Genomic DNA, 24,119 nt, shown 5'->3' with positions numbered 1-24,119 from the left:
GGAGAGTCACACCAGGCTCACATAAGTGAGGGAGGAGCAACATTTCAAGACACAGCAAGGTGTTCATTTACATCTGTGCCACCACATACATGCCCACTGCGCTGCCTGCAAAGTTGCAAGGCCGTTGGTCTGAGGGAAGCCTAACCTCAGGGCAGCATTTCTGCTCCCCCTCCAAGTACACCCAGTCTCCTGTAAAATACTGCTACCCCGTTCATTTTAAAAGTGCACAAGCCCTGAAAGCTCCTCCCTGAGGGGAACGCACATGGAGCCCATTCTTTCCAGCTTCTAGCCCGGCGGAAGGCTGGGATGATGAATGAAAGTTGTCAGTGATGCATTGTTTCTTTAGCTGCCTGCGAGCTCTGCCTCCCTGGCCCCAGCCAACTGGCAATGTGTTGGGATCTCTCGGCACACCTTGTTGTAACTGAAACAAACTGGTTGCCCCATGAAGAAATCTTTGAAACCTGCTGTTAATGATTTATTTCAGGGTAGAATCTTAGGTGTGCATTTTAAAAGTTGTTTAAAAATGGTTATGTATTTCTTTTACAGGCAAAATACAAACTGTGATCAAATATTCTAGCTCTCATTCTGAAGAAGCATGAGGTAATTGTTCAAAAGAAAAAGTTTAAATTTCCACCAGAATCCTTTATCACCCAAGCCACCCCTTCACAAAAGCTAGCAAACTAAAGAACCTGCAGAGAACCAAGGGAAAGGACTCCCCCACCCAAAAAAAGTGATTGAGCATCAAATTTAACATAATTCCTTAAAATCTGACTGCGATTCTCAATTGTGTGCGTAAGAAACAAAATAGTGCATTCAACACGGTTACGTATTTCTGCACTGATGTATTTCCAACTGTCCTAGAGGGTTTTCTCCCAGCTATTCCTAGGATGTTTTAGGGTTTGTTATTGTTATTTTCTCTTAAGTGTTTGATCTACAAGATGAAGCAGTTTCAAAGCAGGGCTTTTACACTTGGGCATATGGGGCAGGATGGGAAAGAGAAAAGAGTTTCAAGGAGAAAAGCAATTTACTTTGCCAGTAGGATCCTGTTTTCTCCCACTGTTATTAAAGACACTTGTGTATTAAGTAGGGCTCTTTTCCTCTGCACTGGTGATATTAATCTTTTGCCAAGGAAATGATTGTGAAGTCATCAGTTTAGCATTATGATTTTACTGAAAGATCAAGAAAAAGAGAGATGGGCTGCGAGTCTGAACCCCCCTTGTAACACATGGACATCTTTAATCATCAGCAATATATGACTTGTCATCTGCAAAAGATTAATAAGGTTTGGGGTTTTACCAAAAACTGCTTAACTCTTGAAAAATACTTTGCATTGGTGGATATTTACCTCTCCATTGATTTGGCTGACTTCAAACAAATCAATAATGATCTAAAACAAACTTAAGGGCCTCTACCACAGATTCAAACAGCAATAGCTGAGGTCATAAATAGACTCCAACTTGGGTAAACTCAGGGTTCTGATGGCTTCCTTAAAGATTATTACAAAAAGTTAAGTGATTTACTGGCCTCCCATTAGCTGCAGATATAAATTTTGATCTAAAGAAGGAAAAATTGCCCAGGTATTTCCAGGAGGGACTTTCCTTCGCTGAACTACAGCTTAAACCATGCACATCTTACCTCTTTGCACTGAATTTAAACTCCTGACAAAGTGTTACTTAACAGGCTGGGGTTGGAGGATTAGGGAGAAACTGTCAAATAATTTATTCATAGTAGTCAGTGAAACTGGAATAGAAGCGATGTATTTTATCACTAACTAAAAAAATGTAAATTAAATAAAATTAAGGAAAAGTCTTTATAACTGAAAGTTGTTGGGAAATTGCTACAGTCAGAGGAAAGATACATATACCCACCCAAGTGGGCAAACTTAGGACAAAGATCCTCTTTGGAAGAGATAACTGGAATGTAATTCCTCAACTCAGTAGGTAGAAGAGGAAAAGAAAACAAATACAGTTCCAACAAAAATCAGAATGTAGCAGGGTAACCTATTTCCTCCACAGGCAGGAATCCTGATGAAGGCAGTGAAGAACTGCCACCACTCCTGCTTGTCTCCTGTGCTGTTCACTTACACATCGGGTGGTGAGCTAGGGTTTTTACACAGCAATTCTTTTAGGACTTGACTACAATATTCCTCTGAAAGATGATTACAGTACTGAATAAATCTTAACTTTCTCAATAAAATTTTACTAAAATATTACTACCTAAAAAGTCACCGGGCACCTGGAAAAACTACAATGTAGTATAAAGAGGTGATGGGTATGGCTCCCAATGTGTTTACAACTTCTCCCCAAATATGAGGCCTAATTCACTGCACGGTGTGATGTATGTCACAATGAAGGAGAATGAGGGGACAGGAGGAGAAAGAGGGGTGGGGGAGAGGAGGAGGAGAAGGAAGGAGAATCCTAAGTACTAAAGCAAGAATTAGAGACCCACAGATCAAAAAAATATCGCCATGTTGCCAGGCAGGCAAGTTGAATCTATGGTTTCATGCACAGAAGCTTAGCTGATTTGTGTAAGTTGGCAGTAAAAGGGTCCTCGTGTTCAGATGCTCCATCTTCACCACGAGGAAAGAAGCACTCCACATAACATGTCCAACGGAGAACGCCTCTGAGATCCTCACAGATTCTTCATAACACAAACCCCTTTGATGCAATTTAGTCCAGAGAATGGACAAGCCAGGTGAATTCACAATAAAATAAGAATTTTAGAATGAGGACCAAATCAGAGAAGTTCCCCATACCATGTCACCGTCGAAAAGTTAAAAAAAAAAAAAGATGGAAGAAGTTGCAAGTAGAAGTAAGAGAAGAGACTACATAAACTGAAAGAATAGAAGGTAAAAGAATATAAACTGATGATGAAAAATAGTGTTAAGAATGAGAAACTAGGAAGTCAAATACTTCCTAAAGAGTGGTTACTCTAAAGAGTATGGAAACCATTAAATCAGTTTTTTTTTCCAAGTCAAGATAAAAAGGGTGAAAGAGAAAATGGAAAAGAGAAAACTAAAGAAAAACGTAAAACAAAAGGAAAATAAATGTCTGTGTCAAACACACAAATCAAAAGCCAAAGACACTGAAAGGGAAGATGCCCAGCATACTTCAGTTTAGTGAGCTGTTAGCCGCTGCACTGAGTGCCAGACACGTCTGCTCCGTCCACACGGGGACAAGTCCACCAAACATATTCTTGGGGGCTGGAACCCAATTATTTTCTGCGTGGTATTTACCTCTCGAAGAATGTATTTTCACACGTACGCTAATGGAGCAAATTTCTCTCCCTCTTCTCTTTAAGACTTTTATTTAAGAAATGGTCAAATACTTCATAAATGTGAGAACTAAAGGTGGTGAAAAAAGAAGCCCAAAAGGAATAGGTCAGTCAGTGTCCGTTCTTCACCCAACAGTTAGGAAAGGACCACAGGATCCTAACAGTCATCTAGGCCTTTAACCAAAGGGCCAAGAGCTGTGCCTGGGTTAGCGCGGTAGTTTTTATGAACGTTGCCTGATATGGGCACACCATGTGGGTTTCATCTCTCTTTGGTCACCGCAGGACACCTTCCTAACGGCCTTTTCTTGACTCCTGTGATGTTACCTTAGTGGCTGGCGCAGAGAAAGGGGGAAGCGTGTTCTCACTGTGAATGTGAAGAATCAATCACAAAGACGTGAGAGAGAAGGGCCTTAAAGAAAGTTACTATCTTGGGCCCCATTTTTTCTGTGTCTTTTTTATTTGGTTTTCATAGAATTCAATGTTTGAAAGTGGGTTCTGAATGAAAAGGAAAGTTGCAGTCATGTAACAGCACTTAATGCAGCTTAAAAGAAGAAAGAAACAACCATTAGCCTTAAGAGACGTTTACCAAGTACTATGTACCTAAGTTACAAATTACTATGTGCCATCATACCCAGTTGCTCTTTTCTCAAACATTTTAGATTACTGGGTAGATATTCACAATTTGTTTTTGTGGCAGTTATAAAAAAAAATCAATAAATATTCAATTGAATCCAAAACTGAACTGAATTAAACTAACTGTTGGAGGATCACAGGATTTGGGGGGTTTTGTTTTTTTCTTATTTCAGTATGACTCCTTATGGTGCATCTATCTATCAATCTGTCTACCTACCTACCTACCTATCTATCCACCTGAAAACTGTAAAGAACTCTGGAGCTAAATGCCCAAATTCACGTCTCAGTTCTGCCACTTAAATCTATATAAATTCACCCAAGTGTAATTGCACTCCTTATGCCTCAGTTTCCTCAACTGCAAAATGAGAGAGAATAACAGTGTCTGCTCACTAGGTTATTGTGGACGCTAACTAGGGGGGCTTTTAAGAATTCTGATGTTCAGTCTCTACCCAGACAAATTAAATTAGAATCTCTGGGGGTGAGACCCACAATCAAAAAGTACCACTATCTTGCTCAGACTCATATCTGAGGAACAAGAGTGAACTGAAAATGTGACGTAAAATATAAAGTCTGCTTTTCAAGGGCGAGAGTGGTCCTCATACTTAGAAAAAATTAACTTGCCAGCCTTATTTTTTAAAAAAAGAAAGAAATAAAAGAAAAGAAAGCAGAAATTCATCAGATGGTTAGGTTCAAACCAATCTCCCTCCCTACTTGGTAGTAAATATGCCACCTACTCCCTGAACTCTTGGGCCCGATGGAGGGGGTAAAGGGCAGGTAGAAGAATGCTGAGGGAGGCCCCCGGGCAGTCCCTTGGCTATCACAGCTGCCCGACGGTGCCGCCTTTACCGCTGGTATGTGCAAAAGACATCCCCCAACACAGCACTCCGTGGTACCGGTGAGTTTCAGTGCCACAGCACCCAGACCTCACGTGTCACTTATTTAAAGCATGTTAGAAGACAACCTACTCTAAAATGGAACATGCAGTTGCTCTAATTCGGTGCACAAGGTTCTGGCTGTATCTCTGAGTGTAGGTACAAAAGCCCACAGCTCAATCTCTTCATTGGGATGACAGATTAACTGTATTTTGGCTTCCTCCTCAACACGGGTTCATTTTTTCCCCTTAGCTCCAGCACTAATTTGGTTAGAACAGAGTGGAAAGAACTAATTAGCACATCCCTGGAAGTGAGGATAGGGCTATTTCTAGGAGTAGAGAAGGAGGGCCCTTGTCACACAGTCCCTCTCTGCCCTCCCACAGCCTGCCACTGAACTTCCTCTTCCTTCTGCCTCTCTCCAACCTCCCTCCTCACATCCACCCGAGGAAAGCTGTTTCCGGGGTCTTTGTCGATCGTGTTTGGATCATTACCAGCAGAGGTATTAGGACCAAGCAACAGGTACACAGAACTGCAGGGAGAGGGGGATTATCTAAACATCAGATTATGTAAGGCCACATAATGAAATCTTCACATGCCTTAAGAATAGCCCATTCCCCACTGTGCTGAGTCAACTAAAGATGATTTTTCCTACTAACGATTTTGTTTAACAGTGTTGAAGCCAATGACTGACATTTAATTGGACTTGCTACACTCCTTAAGACTGCGATATCATTAGGGCTTGATTGATAGAGACTGCACTGTGCTTGTCTGTTCCTTTTGTGATGGGTCACTGGGCCTTAGTTGCTATATTTAGCACAACCAGGAGTCTTGAAAGTGTTTGTAATGCGGAATGAGCAGCATTTTGTGTTTTCAGGTGGGGGTAACTGACCTGAGAGCAGCTGGTTTCCACCCTGTGCATCCCGTAGGAAAAGTCGTCTGTGAATGTGACTGCGTCAGAACTGATCACGTCGTGGAATGATGGCCAGCCTGGGGCAGAGCAGGTGCAAGAACCAAAAGAGAGGAGAGAGATACACAGCCGTGGGTTAGAATGCAATTTTAAAAACAATACTCAGCACAGGATGGAAGTCCTTAGTATATAGATCATGCTTAACTTTTTCAACCTGAAAAAAACAGTAATATATTTTGCAAGAGTGCAACTATTTTTTAAAAATAACCTTTTCCTCATATTCAGATTACAGTTGCATTGAGATTTTATGTTGCATGAAACTCTCTTAGACCATCCGGTAGTTTTTCAGAGCATCCCTGAACTTAAAAAGGTCTCTCTCACCACTTTTTCTTCTCCCTCTTACCTTCAGACTCACCGGGCATGGTCCTAAAGCTTTATAAGTCTTTCAGTGTGACATTTTCCAAAATACAATCCAATTGGTCTGGTTGTTAACTTCTCAACTATTCCAAGCCTCTTTAGGAACCGTGCTTTTTCAGTACTTAGTTTGGATGAATAAAGCATTTTAAAAATATTGTGTTGTTTCCATCTTAACCTAATTTCTTAAGACAGAGGTAATCCAGAAAGCATTGATGGGCAAGAGCTCACTCACTTCATAAAGCGAGTCAGAACAGTGTTCCTCAGGCATCTCCAGGTAGCACTTTCTCTCAAATAATTTCTTGTTCCAATTTTCATTTATTCTAGTGATTTTTAAAATATGCACACAGATTCCAGAAACTCAGGGGTAAGTGGACCATAAGACTGCAAACATGTTTACAGGTGTACAGTCAGGTTTTACGTTCAGTACTTATGGGTATGTTTTTACATGTTTCCAGAAAATATGTCTGGAGTTATTGAGATGAACCCAAACGATGAAAGAGGTGCACTGTTGCTGAATTTCTTACGCAATTTTTTTTTTCTTTTTCAGAAGCCAAATTTATTCCTGTAGAAAGGAGGAAGCCCTTAAAAAAACATATGGTGCTTTGTGTTAGTACATCTATTGAAAGAAAACAGAATGCAAATTTCAACAATATAATTTCCGGTTTCAAATAAATTAGCTCAGGCCAAGGTTTTATACTAAATGCCCCCAAGCTCCCCATCCCCAACTATGCAACAGAATCGCTTTCACAGTGCCAGATTTAATACCCAGGGCTTAAATATTTTCCAATTCCTTGATTTGAATTCAACATTGCTACAATCACTAGGAAAACCCTTACTTTGTAGATATATCATAATATTCCACAAAAATTATTTATGCTAAGAAACATCAGTATCCTTAAGAAAATCCGTTTCTCCCCATTATCTAAATCCCAAAGAGTATCTGAATATATTTTAGGCTACAGTGTTTGGTTTTTAGTCATTACTTGACACATGTAGATGTTTTTCTTTGTTCAATGACAGAAGTGTCAATTGTTAAAGAAAAGTTTAATGGTGATGTTTTAGGACACTGAAAAATAATTGACCTATGAAAAGAAAAAGAACATTCTTTTTCTTTTAAACCTCCATGTCATAACTCATTTAACTATAGTTTATAGCAACTAATACTATGAGGGGACATATATGATTCAATACTAAACAGGTAAACACTTAGGAGTTTTTAATTTTTAAAAAATTTACCGTAAAACACCTCCCTCCCTCTACCACACACACATTTTCCTATTTCTAAAATTTAAAACAGGTACAGAGGCATGCACCACAATGTTCACAGCAGCACTATATACAATAGCCAAGACATGGAAGCAACCTAAATGTCTATGGACAGATGACCAGATAAAGAAGTTGTGGTATATTTGTACAATGGAATACTACTCAGCCATAAAAAAGAATAAAATAATGCCATTTGCAGCAATATGGATGGACCTAGAGGTTGTCATTCTAAGTGAAGTGAGCCAGAAAGAGAAAGAAAAATACCATATGATATCATCATATGTAGACTCTAAAAAGAAAAGGAAAAAAAAGGACACTATGAATTCATCTACAAAACAGAAATAGACTCACAGACATAATAAACAATCTTATGGTTACTGGGGAAAGAGAGTATGAAGGGATAAATTTGGGAGTTTGAGATTTGCAAATGTTACCTGCTGTATATAAAAATAAATTTAAAAAACAAGTTTATTCTGTATAGCACAGAAAATATTCAATATTTTGTAATAACCTTTAATGAAAAAGAATATGTATGTACATACATGACTGGGACATTGTGCTGTACACCAGAAATTGATACACTGTAATTGACTATACTTTAATTTAAAATATAATAAAAGAAGTACTGGTAAATACATAAATTTCCCATGCTACCTCTGCATCTTGTTCTACTTACCATACTAGTTTTGTGATTTTTTTATTTTCATGCTTTCTTCCCTGCTTAGGCAGCGAGCACTTTGAAGGCACTGACTTGCACATACTCACTGCCTACCATAGTGAATAGCATAAAGGCACAGCTCAGATGTTTATTAAACTGATTTTCAATCAGCCTTAAATAAGAAATCAAGACGAATAATTATAGTACACAACAGAGTCCCACAGGAGAAAGAATATAATCATACTCCTTCTTTACAAACCAGATTAAGAAATATCAATGCTCATTTCTCACTGGACTCTCCAATTTGGCTCAATCACTCTAATTAAGCCTCTCTATGCAGGTGAAGTAGCCTTATTATTTATTTAGGATGGCAAAAATGCATGATGACCATCTAGGTCACTCACTTTAGCATGGTGTTTTGGGGGGTGAGGAGAGGGATGGGGGAGCAGAAGGATAAGTTGCATGTCAACGTTACTTAGGCAGGAAGTGGCAGAGCCAAAACTAGACTCTGAGCATTCTGATTCAGTCTAGGGCTCTCTTCTTATGTTCCACTTTCTTCCTCAATGAAAGGTCGATCACTTGAACACTCTAGCAGGAAGGAAGTTGCAGGTTTTAAGAAATATGTTTACTGTCAGTCTGGATTAGTTGATAGTTACACTGTTGCTCTTAGGAGCCTCTAGGTGAAAGCAGATAAGGAATGTATCCTAAACAATACGGATTCTCTCACCTTCTAAAGACCACCTTTCAAAGGGAAAAGTCCAAGAGTAGTGATGTAAATGATGTAATCTAGTTTGGGACATAGATAAATTTTTATTCATCTATATAAAAACCACAAAGACTTAGAAGCTCACCCTTAGGCAATAATAGTGAGAAAACTCTCAATTCTGTTTGGGGTTTCTAAATTCTAATTCTTTCATAATAATTGTGATTCATTGCCTACTAAAAATTTTGGGGAAGAGAGGGAATTTCTTTCAAATGAGCTATTAAACCATACAGCTATATATTTTGCTTCCATGAATTAAACATAGAATTTTCCAGAAGACTACATTCAAGAGTTGAGCAGGGTAATGTAAAGTGACATGGAGTAGAGATTCTCAAAAGATTTCAATGTTTCTGGGAAAACTGTTGACACTTGAATAGTTTATGTGTTGTTTACCACGGTATTATTTAAACATTGGAAGAGAAAAGAAACACCCCAAAATTCACAGTGTCTCTTTGCACTGTAGAAGAAATGCAGTTTTCAAGATGGAGTATTGGCTAGGTGACCCAAGTTTCAATTGCTGGAGATTGACAAGAAGAGCCATGCCGAAGTCTATAACTGCATGTGATGGAACACATTTAAAAAAAAAAAAGTCAATTTCATCAATCAGGTTAACAAAAGAGAATGTTGAGCTCTTTTGCTAAGTCTCTCAGAAAAAGCAAAGCTCTACAGAAAGAGAATCCACCAGAAAGGTGAGCACTATTGACAATCAAACTAAGAAGGACCTTCACCCAAGAATAAACTGTCTTACGGCAGAGAAGCCACAATGATGACAGCACTTTGAAAGTGGAATTCTCTCATCATGTGAAAGTATTTAAAGGAGGAACTCTTCACTGCTGTAAAAATCCTCAAAGGAAACCCTGCCCCCACTCCTAATAATAAGGAAAGTGCTTCAAAGGGTGATAGGCAAAGACTGAAACAATCTGGGTCTTGTTGAGAAAATTATCTTGAGCAAAAGTTGGGGGGGGGATGTGTCTTTGTCAGTTTTGACATTAAAGAAAGATCATCCATCCTCCTTTCTCTAGGATTTCCCTTTTGGTCTTCTCATCTAACAAAACATTATTTGTTTTGGATACATTCCATACACTTTTTAAAAGAAAAGTCTTATGAAAACCTGTGTAAACAGAGTTGACTTCCCCCAGCCCCAATACATCCCTTTGTTTCTATTTGATGAAGTTGGATATGGGCCAATTATCATTTTATTTCCAAGAATATAAACTGCACTTTTTAGATATTAGCCTATTATTATCAAGAATATCTTATATTTAATAAATAGGCTCTCCTCTCAAAGAATTCTCATCTCTAGCTAGCAAATGACTATAGGCACTACGACTGTCGCCAGCCAGCACTTGTAATATATGGCAGTTCTGCTTCAGTTTTATCCAACCGTCAGTCTGTGTTAATCTGCAGACATAACTTAATACAGCTGGTAGAATGGGAAGCAAATCCAAGATATGTTCATTTACGTCTCAAATATAAGAGTAAGGAGTCCAGTTTATTAACAGTAGATTCTTGGTGCTGGCTACCATCTACACCGGAATGGATTTTTTTGGATTGCAGTAGAAAGAATTTTCCCTTCTCACTCATAATTAGCTTAATAAAGCTACTCTGAGTCAACTTGAACCCAGTTTTTTTATAGTGACACAGCTCTCCAAAAGTAGTGTTCTGTGCACAAACGTAAAATGTTTCTTTCACTCCAACTGCCTCCTGAGAAGAACTTTCTCAGCTCTCTGTCCCAACCTTTTCCTCCTTCCTTTCAAAGGTCTTCAACACAGGGGGAGGGGATAGCTCAGTGGCAGCGTGCATGCTGAGCATGCAGGAGGTCCTGGGTTTGATTCCCAGTACCACCAATAAAATCAATCAATCAATCAATCAACAAAAGTATTACCTCCCCCTGCCAAAAGTCCTCAACACAAACTGTTAAAACTAGCAATAGATTATAAACAACCTGACGCCAATTCCATCTGTACCATGTTTAGAAAAAGTCACCCTCATTCCCTTACTTTTAATTTAACAAGGACGGCTATGCAGCTTCTGCTCCCGCCGCCTCCCCCAGCTCCCAGATAAAAATTAGAAACCTCAGAAAATTAGCTCTATGACCCATCAGTAGAACATAACAGAAACTACCCATGACCAAGAAGTCATTGAATTGAAATGTAACTACAAATATTTTGTTATCTTCAAATGCAAAATAAGTTTGAGCACATCAAAAGCCACTTGGAGTTGGCTGATGGTTTAATAATGATGATATATACTTGAGCATGGTTTCTGTGAGACAAGCTAGAGATCTGCTGCTCTATATTTTTGTGTGGATAGCAATTCTCATAGCTCTATGATTCTAACACCATACTTCAAAATTTGTAGCTTTCAGTTTTTCTGAAGCCAGAATCTATTACATCCCCTGACCACAATTCATCTTATTAGCTATCTCAAGCCAAATAACAAAACTCTCTACGGAGAATCCTGCTAACAAGAACTGTTTGAATCTTAGAGCTCTGATTCTTGTCCAATTATTCATTTCAGTTGACATGTCAAGTATAACTTTTATCTCATTTTTAAGAGGAAGATTCTCTATTCTCCCTCAAAGACCCAAAAGTTTAAGTAGTAATCAACCAAATACATGCATGTAGTAGAAAACCAAACAGTACATGACTCAGTGAAATGTTCTTTTTCAGTTCTTATCCCTGCAGAAAACCACGTTTAACAGGTTTTCCATTTAATTCTAAAAAATACACATATGCTGTTATCTCTTGATTCCTTCACCTTAAATCTGTGCTGTCCAATACAGTGCTACCAGCCACATGTCACAATTTAAATTTAAATTAATGAAATAAAATTAAAATTTCAGCTCCTTAGTCACACTAGCCACATTCTAAATTCTCAACAGTTACGTGTAGTTAATGGCTACTGTACTGGACAACACAGATACGGATATATAATATTTCCACCATCATTTCCGCAGATATAAAACATTTCCACAATTGGATGGTGCTGTTTGGACATTATAAATTGATTTTCTCTTGTGAATGATGAAGATTTAGCATTCATACGTACACTAATCTTTCCTCCTCCCCGCTTCCAATTTTTGATAGTTGTATTACTTTTAATTCTCTTAAAACCTTGTTTGGTAACATCTGCCTCTTAACTAGTAAGACCAACAAGTTTGTTTTGTTCACCACTGTATTGCCAGTCACCTAAAACACTGCCTTCGACATAAGAGATGTTGCAAAAAACTGTCTGATGATTGAATGCATGACTATCCTGCAGCTTAATACCATTTGGCTCTCCCTCTGTAAACCATCTCAGTGGCCCTGATCCTCCCTGGACCCATTCTTTCCTCCCATTCCAATGCCCAATCTTCTATGCTTTTTTATAGACTGATTCTAAGAGTTGAAAACTGGTAAAAAGCCTTTATATTATTATGGCTGCATACACATTGCTCACTAAGAGCTAAAGAGTGCTGGGGTTATATTTCCTTCTCCAACAGTCCAATTACAATCCCAGGAAGCCTACAATCAAACAGATTTTCCTTTTTTTTATACTGCATCACATGTTAAAAGGCATGTCTTGTTTTCTTTTGCTTTTTATTTAGACTATGACTTTATTATACAATTATACAAAATTTTTCTGTAATTCAACATTTTAATTTTTGAATTTTTAATTACAAATATTTCAAATATATGCAAAAGTATACAGCATATAATAGGCAACCATGATTTAACAGATATTAACTATCCAGATTTGACAGATAGTAACTTTTAAAAAACACTTGCTTCAGTTTTTCTCTTTTTCTAACAAATAAAATAACAGCCAGCCAGATCTGTCTCCCCTACTCCAAAATCCGGGTGCCCCAAAGATAATTGTTTATGTACCACTCCCACACTTGTTTTGATTCATTTTCTACTTGTATATGTCCACAAACAATATACAATGTTTTAAATATTTAATAATTTATATAACTGATGTCAAAACATAGGTATCTTTTGGCAACTTATTTTTTCACATTAGTCCTGGCTTCAAGTTATTTTGTTTGTTTGTTTTTGTATTTTTAAACAGCACCATCTTCTTATTTTATAAATGAAATATTTCAAATATCTCTGAGAATATGAATTAGAGAGATGCTATATTTTAGTTTTTCTACTCTCTAAAGTATCTCTGCTTCCTCTGGGGCAACTGTTCGCTTTATCTTGGTTTTTTGTCTTCTGTGCTCTTGGTTTTCTTTGTATGTCTACGGTGTTCTTTGATTGGATATTTCTGTTAAAGAATGGAGGTCTAGGAGAGTTATTCTATGAGCTGACGTAGGCTTCCTCTGCTTTCAGGTACAGTACAGGTTTGTTTCCTCACTAGTCTTAACTCTGAACAGAAAAGCTGACCGGGAGCTCTGGGAACACAGTCATCATTTGCTGATGGGCAAGGGTTTGTCCTAGGGTTCCCTGAATACTCGACTGAGGAATGGTTTCACTCTGGAGTGCAACACCTCCATAGCAGCCCCAATTCTCCCAGACAGGCTGTTCAGTATCTTAAGAGAGCAGTCTTCAGGGTTTGTTTGTTTGTTGTTTTTATGCAGCTAACTGATGGTCTGTCATTCTAAACATGAAAGTCAGGAAAATGTAAAACTGGTGTAGGTGCTCTTAGCCTCTCAGCTAAACACCTTGTTGTCAGTCCCCCACTAGGCTCTTGACAATTCTGCACCCTGAGTCTCTTTATAATTCTGCTGGGCATCTCCGCAACAACTCTCGTACATCTTGGGGGCTGTATCTTTCTTTAATCAGTAGTACCCACTAACGCATTTCCACCCTTTTCTTCCTTGGAAAAATGGGTTAAAATCTCTTGTCTGCTCAAGACCCCCTCCCCTGGTCTAATTCTCTTTGCAGTGGATTTCTTCGCCTTCTTTTACTCCTCCTCCTCTTCCTTCTTTTTCTTATTCTCACTTTAAAGGGGTCTCTTGCGAGAGAAGAAAACAAACATGTATGCTCAGTCTATCATCTTGAACAAGAAGCTGAGATTTCTTTTTAATGAACTGCAGATTTTGGAGTCTTGATCTAATATTCTATGGGAAGAAGCAACAGGTTTCAGGCAGCATAATATTTCTACTAACCACAATAATTATATTATTTTTTCCTTACTGATAAAAACATCAAAATCAATAAGGTTTAGCAGCTATAACTGGCTCAGATCTGACTCTGGCTAAAACATGATCGTGGGCTAACTGTATGAGATTAGCTGTCACGTCATGACATCAGCGATGCCGTCTGAGTTAGAACCAAGGCAGGTCAGGATCGTCTCCTCCATGACTGATTTGGTGGAAAGAAATTTTTTAGACAACTTTTCCACTTTATATTTGCTTGATATGGTTTGAGAATTTATTGTATTTCTGCTCTCCTGCCATTACAAATATAAGGACAAGTATCCCTCTGTACGCTGATGACATGATTCCATTACTGCAAACAAGCGATAGTCTTAAGAAGTGAACTCTGCCAGTCAAGAAAATGGTTTAAAAGTAATTATGACAAAAATAAAATCATTGGTTTTGGCAAACATTCTCCCCATGCTTCATTCAGCTTTAAGAAGCAGTACCTCAAATAAAAATGATAATTAAAACACTTCCCTTGAAAGGCAAGGAGTTTAGAATATATATAAAAATTAGCATAGGTATATAGACTCTAAACATTCATGAAGATAATTAATGCTAATAAAATTTAAGTGCCATGTACTATTCAAGCATTAATTTATTTTGGTTACTAGTTACCTTGCTTTTCCACCTTGTTGTTGAGTAACCCAATAGTTCTAAAGGGCAGTGGCACCACTGGCAGGGACATTTTGAATGGCATGATGATGGGGGCCACTTAGAAGCTTTTAAGCAGACTCGTAACATGATCAGATTTGTGTTTTAGGAGGATGGCTCTGAAAGCAGGCTAGAGGGTGAGGGATAAGAGAGGATGAAAGTAGATCCACCAGGTGAAGACCATGTGCAGGAACAGAAGTGATGAAGCTCCAAATGAAGACAACTGGACAACTGCAGTGGGGCTGGGGATCAGGGGAGAAACTGTAGAGAGATTAAGGGAGCACAATTCACTGATTGTGGGGCCTGCTGGGGAGTGAAGGAAAAGGGTAGGGTCAGATCATGACTAGGTTTCCAGCCTGTATGACCAGCTGGATCATGCTCCTTGTATGTTTTCAGGGAAAACAATAAAACCAGTCTAGTGTGGAACTATCTAGGAGGCAGAGGGATATGTGGGCTCAGAAGTGAGACCCTGGCTAAAGATACAGATGTGAGAGTCAGCAGAGCATAGAAGACAGCAAGGTTATGGATGAGGATCTGTAGGAGGCGAATCTAATGGCAGTGGAAAACCAGACAGGGATTTAAAAGGTGAGCAGAAGAATGAGTTGGCTAAGGAAAACAGAAGAGGGCATTCCAAGAAATAGGAGGAGGACAAGGGAACCAAGACAGAGTCAGATAATAGAAAATTGTTTAAGGTTGGAGGGCGACAGCAGTGACCTAAATCCACAGAAAGGGCATCATGTAAAATCTGAGAGGAGACTGCCGAATTCAACAATTAGGAGGTCTAGGGGACTTTAGGAAGAGCTATTTCAATGAGATGATGACAGAAGCTGAACTCTGTTGGGTTGAAAAGCGTATGTGGAGAGAGTGAATGCAGACTCCTCTTTACAAAGCCTGGCAGAGAAGAAAGGTAAACTGGGTTGATGGCTAGCAGAAAGCTTAATGATGTTTGTGCTAAAATATTTGGTTTCTGGCGGTCCCTCTTATGTATCCCACCTTTCTCTGTTTTCTGAAATGTTTAAAATGTTACAATATTACTTTTTGAATGGAGTTTTCGCAATAAAATGAGTGATATGAAAAATACTCAGACATGCTAAAAAAATCTTAAGCATTATTCAAATGCTCCTTTAGGACACTGACAGAAACTACATTTGAAGAAAGACAAAAAGACTAAAATAAAATTCCATCCCTGGAATCTTTTTTATCTTTAGTTTATTATGAAGTTTGCTGTTGTTTTCTTCCTAATATCTTTTGGTCTACCAAACTGAGAGTCATGAGAGTAAGTTTTAAACAACCACAGTAATCTGTTTGGCTTTTTGGCACAAGTAGGTGCTCACTAAATATGGATGAATTAAGAAACCCAGAGCTTTAATTCCAGGTCAGGTTCCACTGTCAAATACGTTCACAGCACCCAGTACTTTTTCTGCAAAGCATGTATGTATCACGGTTTGTGATTACTTATTTATGTGGGTAGTTTTTTTTATTAACATCTCCTTTTTTCACTAAGCTCCCTGAGACCATGATTGCTTTCTTTACTATTTTCCCTAAACATGTAGCTCATGGAAATGTTTGTCAAATGAATGAATTAATAAAGAAAATACCATAACATAATTCATTATTTAACAACAAAGTTGGACTGAATTAAAAGATTATCACTTAGTTTGGACATGCCTATCACTAGGCTGAACCAAAAAAAAAAGAAAAAATAGATGAAGAATTTCTACTATTTTGCTTTAGGCGATTTTTCACAGATATCAAATTTAATATAAGATTATTTTCCTGCCTATCAAAAATAGTGCATTTCTTCAAACTGATTATTAATAATTTCATATGTAGAAACCACATAGCCTTATCACCCATGAGGAGTTCAGACATTTGCATCTGTGAAAGGACAATGCGACAAAAACCTGTCAAGAACACTGAGGTGTACTTTGGGCAGTGTGAACATCTGGTATCTATTCTTTGGAGATTAATAATGTAGCTGTTCTGCAGCAGGCTTTACTAATTCCTTTGAGCCCTGCACAGCATTTTTAAATGGTTCCAAACACACAAGACCCCTAATTGGTGTGGATTTCATCTGCAGTTTTCTTACAGTCTCAAAATATCTCAGAAACTCCTAAGCAGGAATTGACAGGAAAAAGCTTCCCTACTTCCCTTTGTAGAGGCAGCTATTAATAACTTTTTTCAGGTTCAATAAAATGACTAAATCAAACCATTTCAACAACAAGAAAAAATTCGGGAGAGGGACTTTATTTTCCCTGGCTTGAACACTGTCTCTTGCTACTTTAAATCACAGTTAATGTTTTAAAAAATATATCGTACACATAAGTCAGTTGTAGACATTTAGCATCAAAGGATCTGAGCAACATCACATGTAGCGGCCTGACCTTTAGCCATAATTTCTAAGTGCCATTAAAAATTGTCTCTCAAAAAGGTTTTAAATTTAGTGTTGACCTAATAACCTTGATCCAAAAACATTCAACTTTAGATGATTATTTTATTTTGCTTCCAAAAGCTCTTCAGTCCAGTGAAGCATCCATTAGGAAGCTTCACAAAGAGTTTAGAGTTAGCTTAGAATTTATTAGCTACATCGAACAGGAAAACGGTGATTTGGGTTACTTGCTGAGTGAAGATTATTTACTGCTTAACTGACCTTAAGAATTCCAGGAGGGATATAGAATGGGGAAATTCAAAGAAATACAGATCCTATTCTCAGCGACATGCAATCCAGACCAAAAGTGAAATAATGTTCCATTCAACTGCAGTCCTGAATTAGGTCTATTCACACTACACAGCATCTTTTGGGACTGTCAAACTATCACTTACATTTTGTAGTTGGATACTTATCAAAAATTTCAGAATAATTCCTCTCAAATATATGAGCTTGATAAAAATGTAAGATTACTTCTAAGAGGGGGTTAAGTCTTGAAATTCTTTTGCTTTTCTAAATTTTCCCCTGATATTTTTCTCTAACTAACCTCTCTAAACTTCTGAATAGGCTTTAGATCTTTATTCTATTATATACTTTTAGTTACCACAATCTGAAATAAAATATTTCCTTGTTTCCAAAAATCTATGATCCTTTACTGCTCTACATCACCTTTTTATGACACATCAAAACTTAGTTCACCTACTACAATTTAAATTTCTGACAGCCCATCTTGAAAAAATATGTTGAACCAGAACAGATTGCTCAGAAAAGCTATTAAACACAAATAATACAGAACAAAATGATCTCTTAGAGTTGTTTACATGATGAAAGATGATTTTTCCTTTGTAGCAGACACATTTCAAAGTTGAAGCAACTTATCAAACACTGCACATTCCCTGATACATTAAAATTTTTAAATAAGTTACATCAAAAAACATGTAGCAAACTATATCAAATCAAGGCACACTCTGACAACTATTCACTTAAAAAAAAATCCATTAAAGAAATCTTGTGCCAATACTCAGTACCCGTTACTCAGAGCTCTTCTTTTTCATGTATTTAATCATGTTCCAATATGCTACAACCTACTGTTTGTAATGGGTGTTTCCGGATTGTTGGTTTCTTGGCTATATTCCCCCAATTAGAATGTAAGCTCCACGTGGGCAGAGATAATTGTTTTGTTCCCAGTGCATTCAGTGCTCCTAGAAGAATGCTTGGCATTTAACACATTTTGGTTGAATGAATTTTCTATATACATTCTTGTTACTCTGGAAATCTGGGATTTAAAAATAATCCTTGCTTTGGTTTTAAAACACACAGTCACAAAAGTCCTTGTTACAGAATTAATTATAGAGTCTCTAGGTCACTTACTAATGTTTATTGAAGATTTTGGCAATTTTCTCTCCATTTAAAACCCCTACCTATGTTCTAAGGACCTCTATGAAAGTAACCCACTTATCACATCCCACATATCAACAGCACTATGAGTACCTCCGAGAGCTGAAACTAATCTACTCCATGGAGCCAAGGTCCTGTATCAAGCAAGAGCCATGGGCACAAGTGGCCTTTGCAACTTGAAAGCCTCAATGGTTTTCATTCTGACCACTGACAGGTTTAATGCATTAAAAATTAGATGTCATCACATAAAGAAAGTTGAACTTCAGATAAATGAATTTGGCTAAAGAGAATATATGTACACATATTTTAATTTGGCACTGGACCATCATGACAAAAAAACAAACAAATAAAATTCCATAAAGGTCCAAACATATGGGCTATAGGTTGATATATCATTGTCAGCTGTGCAGTAATATTTAAGTCCTACCTCACTAAACCAGCTGTAAAAGACGCAAGGTGCAGATGCAAGACGTGGCTACTTAGTGCTGAGCAGGTATTAAATAAATATTTTTTGAATAAGCAAACCAAACCGAAGCTAAAGAAAGTTTTAACAGAAATTGAGAAAATGATATCACAATAAATCAATGCATATATTTCAGACAGTTTTGACTAAGATCACCTCTCAAGCATTTATTGTGTCTTTTGTCACTATTCCACAGTACAGCATTCCACGAATTACTACCTCTTGGTAGTATGTCATGGGCACCTATGTAATTTCCTTGATCTTTTCCAGTTTGGGTAGCATAATATTTTCGAAGGTGTAGTCAGCATCCTTTGACATAAAGCACTCAACCATGTCCTATTAAAGTCTCAACCAAGCATTATTGAATAATGGCCAACATCATGGTCTTAGAGGCTAGGTAAAAATCAATTTTAACTACATTTCCCATATTAGAAAACTCCCTTAGGGGAAATTTTACTAAGGTCTGGTGCTATAGAGAAGATTTTTAAAAATCACCTTCTTTGACTTGAGGTATAAATCAAGAAACAGTATAATAGCTCTTTGATAATCACCAGTTTTTATTTTTGTTTATTTTTATTTATAATGGCTCTCCCACACAAATAATTTTTACTTCTCAATTAATCCCAACTTTTTGCTCAGTTCCAGGTATTGCCCTGGATTTCTGGCCTCCAAGATATCTTAATGTTATTACTGTTTTAATATTTTGTTGCTTATCTCCTATTTATTTTTTAAATATGTCCTGTACACATTTATTAACCATATACAAATGAATAAATGTGAATATATCCTATGTATTTTAAGTGCAAACTTTTTTTCTCTGTTTTCTTGGCCCCTTTCCTTATACTGCAGGAAACCTAAGTTAATAACCTAATAAGGGTTCTACCACATGTTCTTATAGCCTTACAAAATCATAAGTATCTACATACACGTAAACATACATGTTCTAGTAGCTACATAATATTCCATTTTGCAACCATCCCCCAAATGACAATGACACTGTTTCCAATGGTTTTTCCTCTATGAAATATACTGCAATGACAACCTTGCACATACACTACTACATCTGGTAGAATTTTTCTTCTTATGGGATGGATTCTTAGGAATAGGATTGCTACGTCAAAGGGTAAATGTATTTTCATGGATATTTCTAGATGGGCTTCTATAACAAATACAGTTGAATACATAACCTCCACCAACAATAAGTGTTACAGCTTTAAAATTTTTCCAGTTAATTATTGTCGGTAGCTCATTAAAGCAAAATTTGTATTTCACTGGCTATCTGTAAGACAGACAGCTCTTAATGTTTGTTTGCTATTTGCTTTTCTGGGACTTGTATCTTCACATTTTTGCCCTTTTATCTGTGAGGTTATTTGCTGCTGTTGTTTTTCTACACAGCTGGCAACAGTTTTTTGTATATTGTAGATATTAATTATTGGCCTTTTCATTGTAATTATTCTTCTGTGTCTGTTGCTTCTGTATTGACTCTGTTTATGATTTGGTCAGTCAAATATGTCTAATCCTTTCTTTTGCACTTTCTGGGATCCTCGTCTTGGTTAAGAAGGGCTCCCTGCCTCTGGACTACACACATAGTATCCTATATTCCGTGCAGGACTTTTGTTTTGCACTTAGAGCTTAATCCATTTGTGATTTCTTTCAGTATATGGGATAATATTTCAATTTTACTTTTCTTTCATAAGGAAGAGCGAACCATCAACAATTTTTTAACTGTTTATTCTTGACCGAGTTTAAATACCATGTTTAACTGATATCTATTTATAAATTCTCAAGTCTGTTCCACTGATCTACTTGTATATTTCTATGCAAATACAATTTTATTATGGTGGCTTTATAGCATGTTCTTATATCAGGAAAGGCAAGTATCTACTTACTGGTTTTCTTTTTCACAAATATTATTGTGTGTGTGTGTTTTTTTCCTTAAGTGGGTTCATTATAAATTGTAAGTTAATCTATTTTTTTGTCTGTCAAAGAATCAACTTTGAATGTTTATTCTTTCTACAATTGTTTAATGTTTTCCACTTCATTAATTTTAACTTTTATCTTTATTCTATCTTCCTAGAATTTTTATTGTGCTTTTTATAAAATTCCTCTATTTCTCATCTTTTTTTCCTTTAATAATGAAGGTATTCAAGGTTATAAATTTTCCTCTAAGTATAATGTTCACTGTATTCCATAGACTTAGATATTTATTTCTAATTTCATTGGATTATTTTTTAAAATATGTCCTTTAAAAGTCTAACATTTAGTAATATTTTCTTTATGGTCAAGTAAATGATCTATTTTTTAATGTTCCATGAAAATACAAAATTATATTTTTTATCTGAGGGATTTTTAAAATTTGAAAATTCTTTATGTATCTACTAAATAAAGTTTATTGATTATATTATTTGGTTTTTCTATCTCCTTACTTAGTTTTGACTACTCACATATCTCAATCTGAAAGAGACATAGTGAAGTTATCCACTATAACTCTGTATTTTTAAATTGTTTTCTTTCATTTCTAAGACTCCTGTTCATATATTTAGATATGTTATTTCATACCCACAGGTTTATGATTGCTCTATATTCTTCATGAATAATGCCCTTTTATTACCCCATATTTGCCTCCTTATCCTTTTGTGCTTTTTAGTTTAAATTCTACTTTGTCTTACAGTAATATGGCTATTTCTACTTTCTTTTTGGTTTGCTTTGACCTAGTATCTTTTTGACAACCTTTTTACTGTTGAACTTTGTTTGTTTTTGTAAGTAGCCAGAGTTTAATTCAATCTGATAATCTCTGTCTTTTAATGGGGGGAATTTAGTCCACTCATACTTGATTTAACAACTTAGGTAACTATCTTGTTTCATCTTTTTTCCTACGTATTTACTATTCATTATTTGTAGTGTTTTCCCTCTTGTTTCTGCTGTTTGGATCAAATTCCTATTTATTCCATTCCCCCCCACCCCTTGTTAAGTTACTTTCTCTTTCTCTGTGCTTGCAGACAGAATTATCTACTATAAACAATACACTATATACAAGACACAGTTTCCTCCACAAGGACCCATTGTTTTCCATATCAGGATGCTACATCCTCCCTTTCCTGCTTTCCCTTCCTCTCATGCATGTGAGCTAAAGCCTTTCAGAAACTTTCCTCTCTGCCTTCCCTCCCCTTCTATACACATTACCCTGACATCTTCCCAGGCTCCAGGGTTGAGAAATCTAAGGCTAATCTGACACTTCTAATGTAAATTTAGAAGTTTATAAAATTTTCTCTTTATCCTTGATGTGCCAAGCAAGGCTTTTGGTGCCTATGCTTTCTTATTAATCCTACGTGCAATCTGGTGAGCCTGTGCAATTTGCAGGTGATGGAGTACAGGATGTGCTACTCCAAAATATGGCACCTGGGCATACTGAATATTTTAAGCTGAAGGAATTTGAGAAATGGTATGACCTTCCCCTGAAGCAGGTCATAAAACTTTCACGTGAGGGATGGCCCCGCTAAATCTAGAAAAAAAATAGCATCCTTATCTCCAATACCCGGAAAGGAATGAAAGGAATTGGAATGAACAGGCCTTGTGGTTTCCCCCAGTTTACTACACTTGGCTCATATCCTTTTTTGTCCTATCACATTTTTTCAAGAGTGTCCACTCTTCATCAAACTTACCATGAAAACATGCAACTTTAACTGCTTCTCTGGGTCTTCATCTCCGTATGAAGGTTTTTGTGTCATGTAAAACGTATTTTAAAAATTTGTTTTTCTCTTGTTAATCTATTATAGGAGCCCCAGCTGAGAACTTAGAATAGAGGGAAAAGATATTTTTTCTTTCCTTACACAAACTTGAATCTTTCTTTAGAGTAGGGGAAAAAAACTTTTTTAATGTCTATTATCTACATGTTAAGCCTCCTGGAGCTGTCTTTCAAGTCTCTTAATTTTCTCGTCACGATATAGACCTCTTTATGTTTTTACTATGTGTTTTCAGATATTTCTTCCAATTTGGGTTTTCCTTTAATTCACTTTTTACTGAATTGTTTAGTTGGGAAATCACACTATTTTCAAATCTCCGCTTTTTAGGGGGCTAGACATGAATTTCTTTAAATGTATCAGATAGGATATTTCAGCTGCAAGAAAGAAATGACACACACAAAAAAGTGACTTTTAAAATAAATATAAACGTAACAAAGAGTTTATATTTAGGTGGTTCCATGTTGGTCAAGTAAGTGGCACAACTACCTCATAAGGGCCGATGTGTTTTCCTTTCTGCTCTCCTCACAACGTCAGTGATGTCTCCCTTCATGGTCACACAACCACTGCAGCAATTCCAGACACCACAGGCAGAGAGGACAGCATCAGGGAAAATGGGAGCCCTTCAACTAGTGTGTCTCTTCTTATCTGTGAGGAAAACTTTTACCAGGAACCTCCACTCAGATTTCCCTTGAGATGCAACTGATCAAGAATGAGGCACCTGTCCAACCTGAAATCAATCATTGACAATGGGAATACGTTTTTATGATTAGCTTAGGTCAATTATTATTCACCTGGGAAGTCTCCCTGCCTAAAATAAAAGAGAATGAATATAACTATATTAGCAACCAGTGTCATCACAGCTGTTTTTTATTGTTGTTGTTTTAGTTTAGTTGTTATCTGTCTCCTCCAGAAGTTCTGTTTCATCAGTTATGTGTCTGTTTGTTTTGATTGATCTTGTCTGGGTATTGGACTCCCTTACATGTGTTGTTATGTTTGTTTGCTCACATGGGCTCAGGACTTGTTATTAAATAATCCAACAGCTGACAGTCTGGCAGATGATGGAAGTACAGACGCAGATGAGTTCCCAGATCTTGCTGAGGGAATAAGAAGAATACGAGAAATCCCCCCTGTACTCAAGATTTCCATCACTTTTTAGCTCAGGAGATTCAGAGAGGCTGTAATGCAGAGAGTACACATGAGAGTGTAAGGGTAGCAAGCCATATGCAGGGCCACCTTCAATGAATGTTATTGTTATTATTTGTCAGATGCTGTGCTAAGTGATTTACATTTCTTGTCTTATAGATACCCAACAGCAACCCTATTTATTCCCATTTTACAGGTGGAAAGACTGAAGTTTAAAAATTATTATGTATCTTTCACAAGGTCACTTTACCACACAGTATTAAGTGGTGAAGTTGGCATGTGAATCTAAGTTTGTCTACAAGTCTTTGCTCTTAAATACTACACCAAACTGTCTCTGAGGCAGCCCAGAGAGTTGTTAAGTTGAGACAGTGAT

The 24,119-nt window shown here is 37.0% G+C and overlaps 1 protein-coding gene across 5 annotated transcripts in view; it reads right to left on the bottom strand.

Annotated features, from left to right (window-relative positions):
- The window catches only part of MSRB3 (methionine sulfoxide reductase B3), a 151,036-nt gene that overhangs the window by 5,814 nt on the left and 121,103 nt on the right, over window positions 1–24,119 (bottom strand). For all 5 annotated transcript variants that reach the window (XM_074375081.1, XM_010970509.3, XM_074375083.1 and 2 more), the window contains one exon: window positions 5,668–5,765. In XM_074375081.1, the coding sequence (XP_074231182.1) occupies window positions 5,668–5,765 (98 nt within the window). The remainder of the gene's footprint in view (window positions 1–5,667; window positions 5,766–24,119) is intronic.

The sequence above is a fragment of the Camelus bactrianus genome, chromosome 12 (genome assembly GCF_048773025.1).
Source record: "Camelus bactrianus isolate YW-2024 breed Bactrian camel chromosome 12, ASM4877302v1, whole genome shotgun sequence".
Taxonomy (NCBI): Eukaryota; Metazoa; Chordata; class Mammalia; order Artiodactyla; family Camelidae; genus Camelus; species Camelus bactrianus.
Note: the sequence above shows the minus strand (reverse complement) of the source record. Positions and strands in the feature narration are given on the sequence as shown.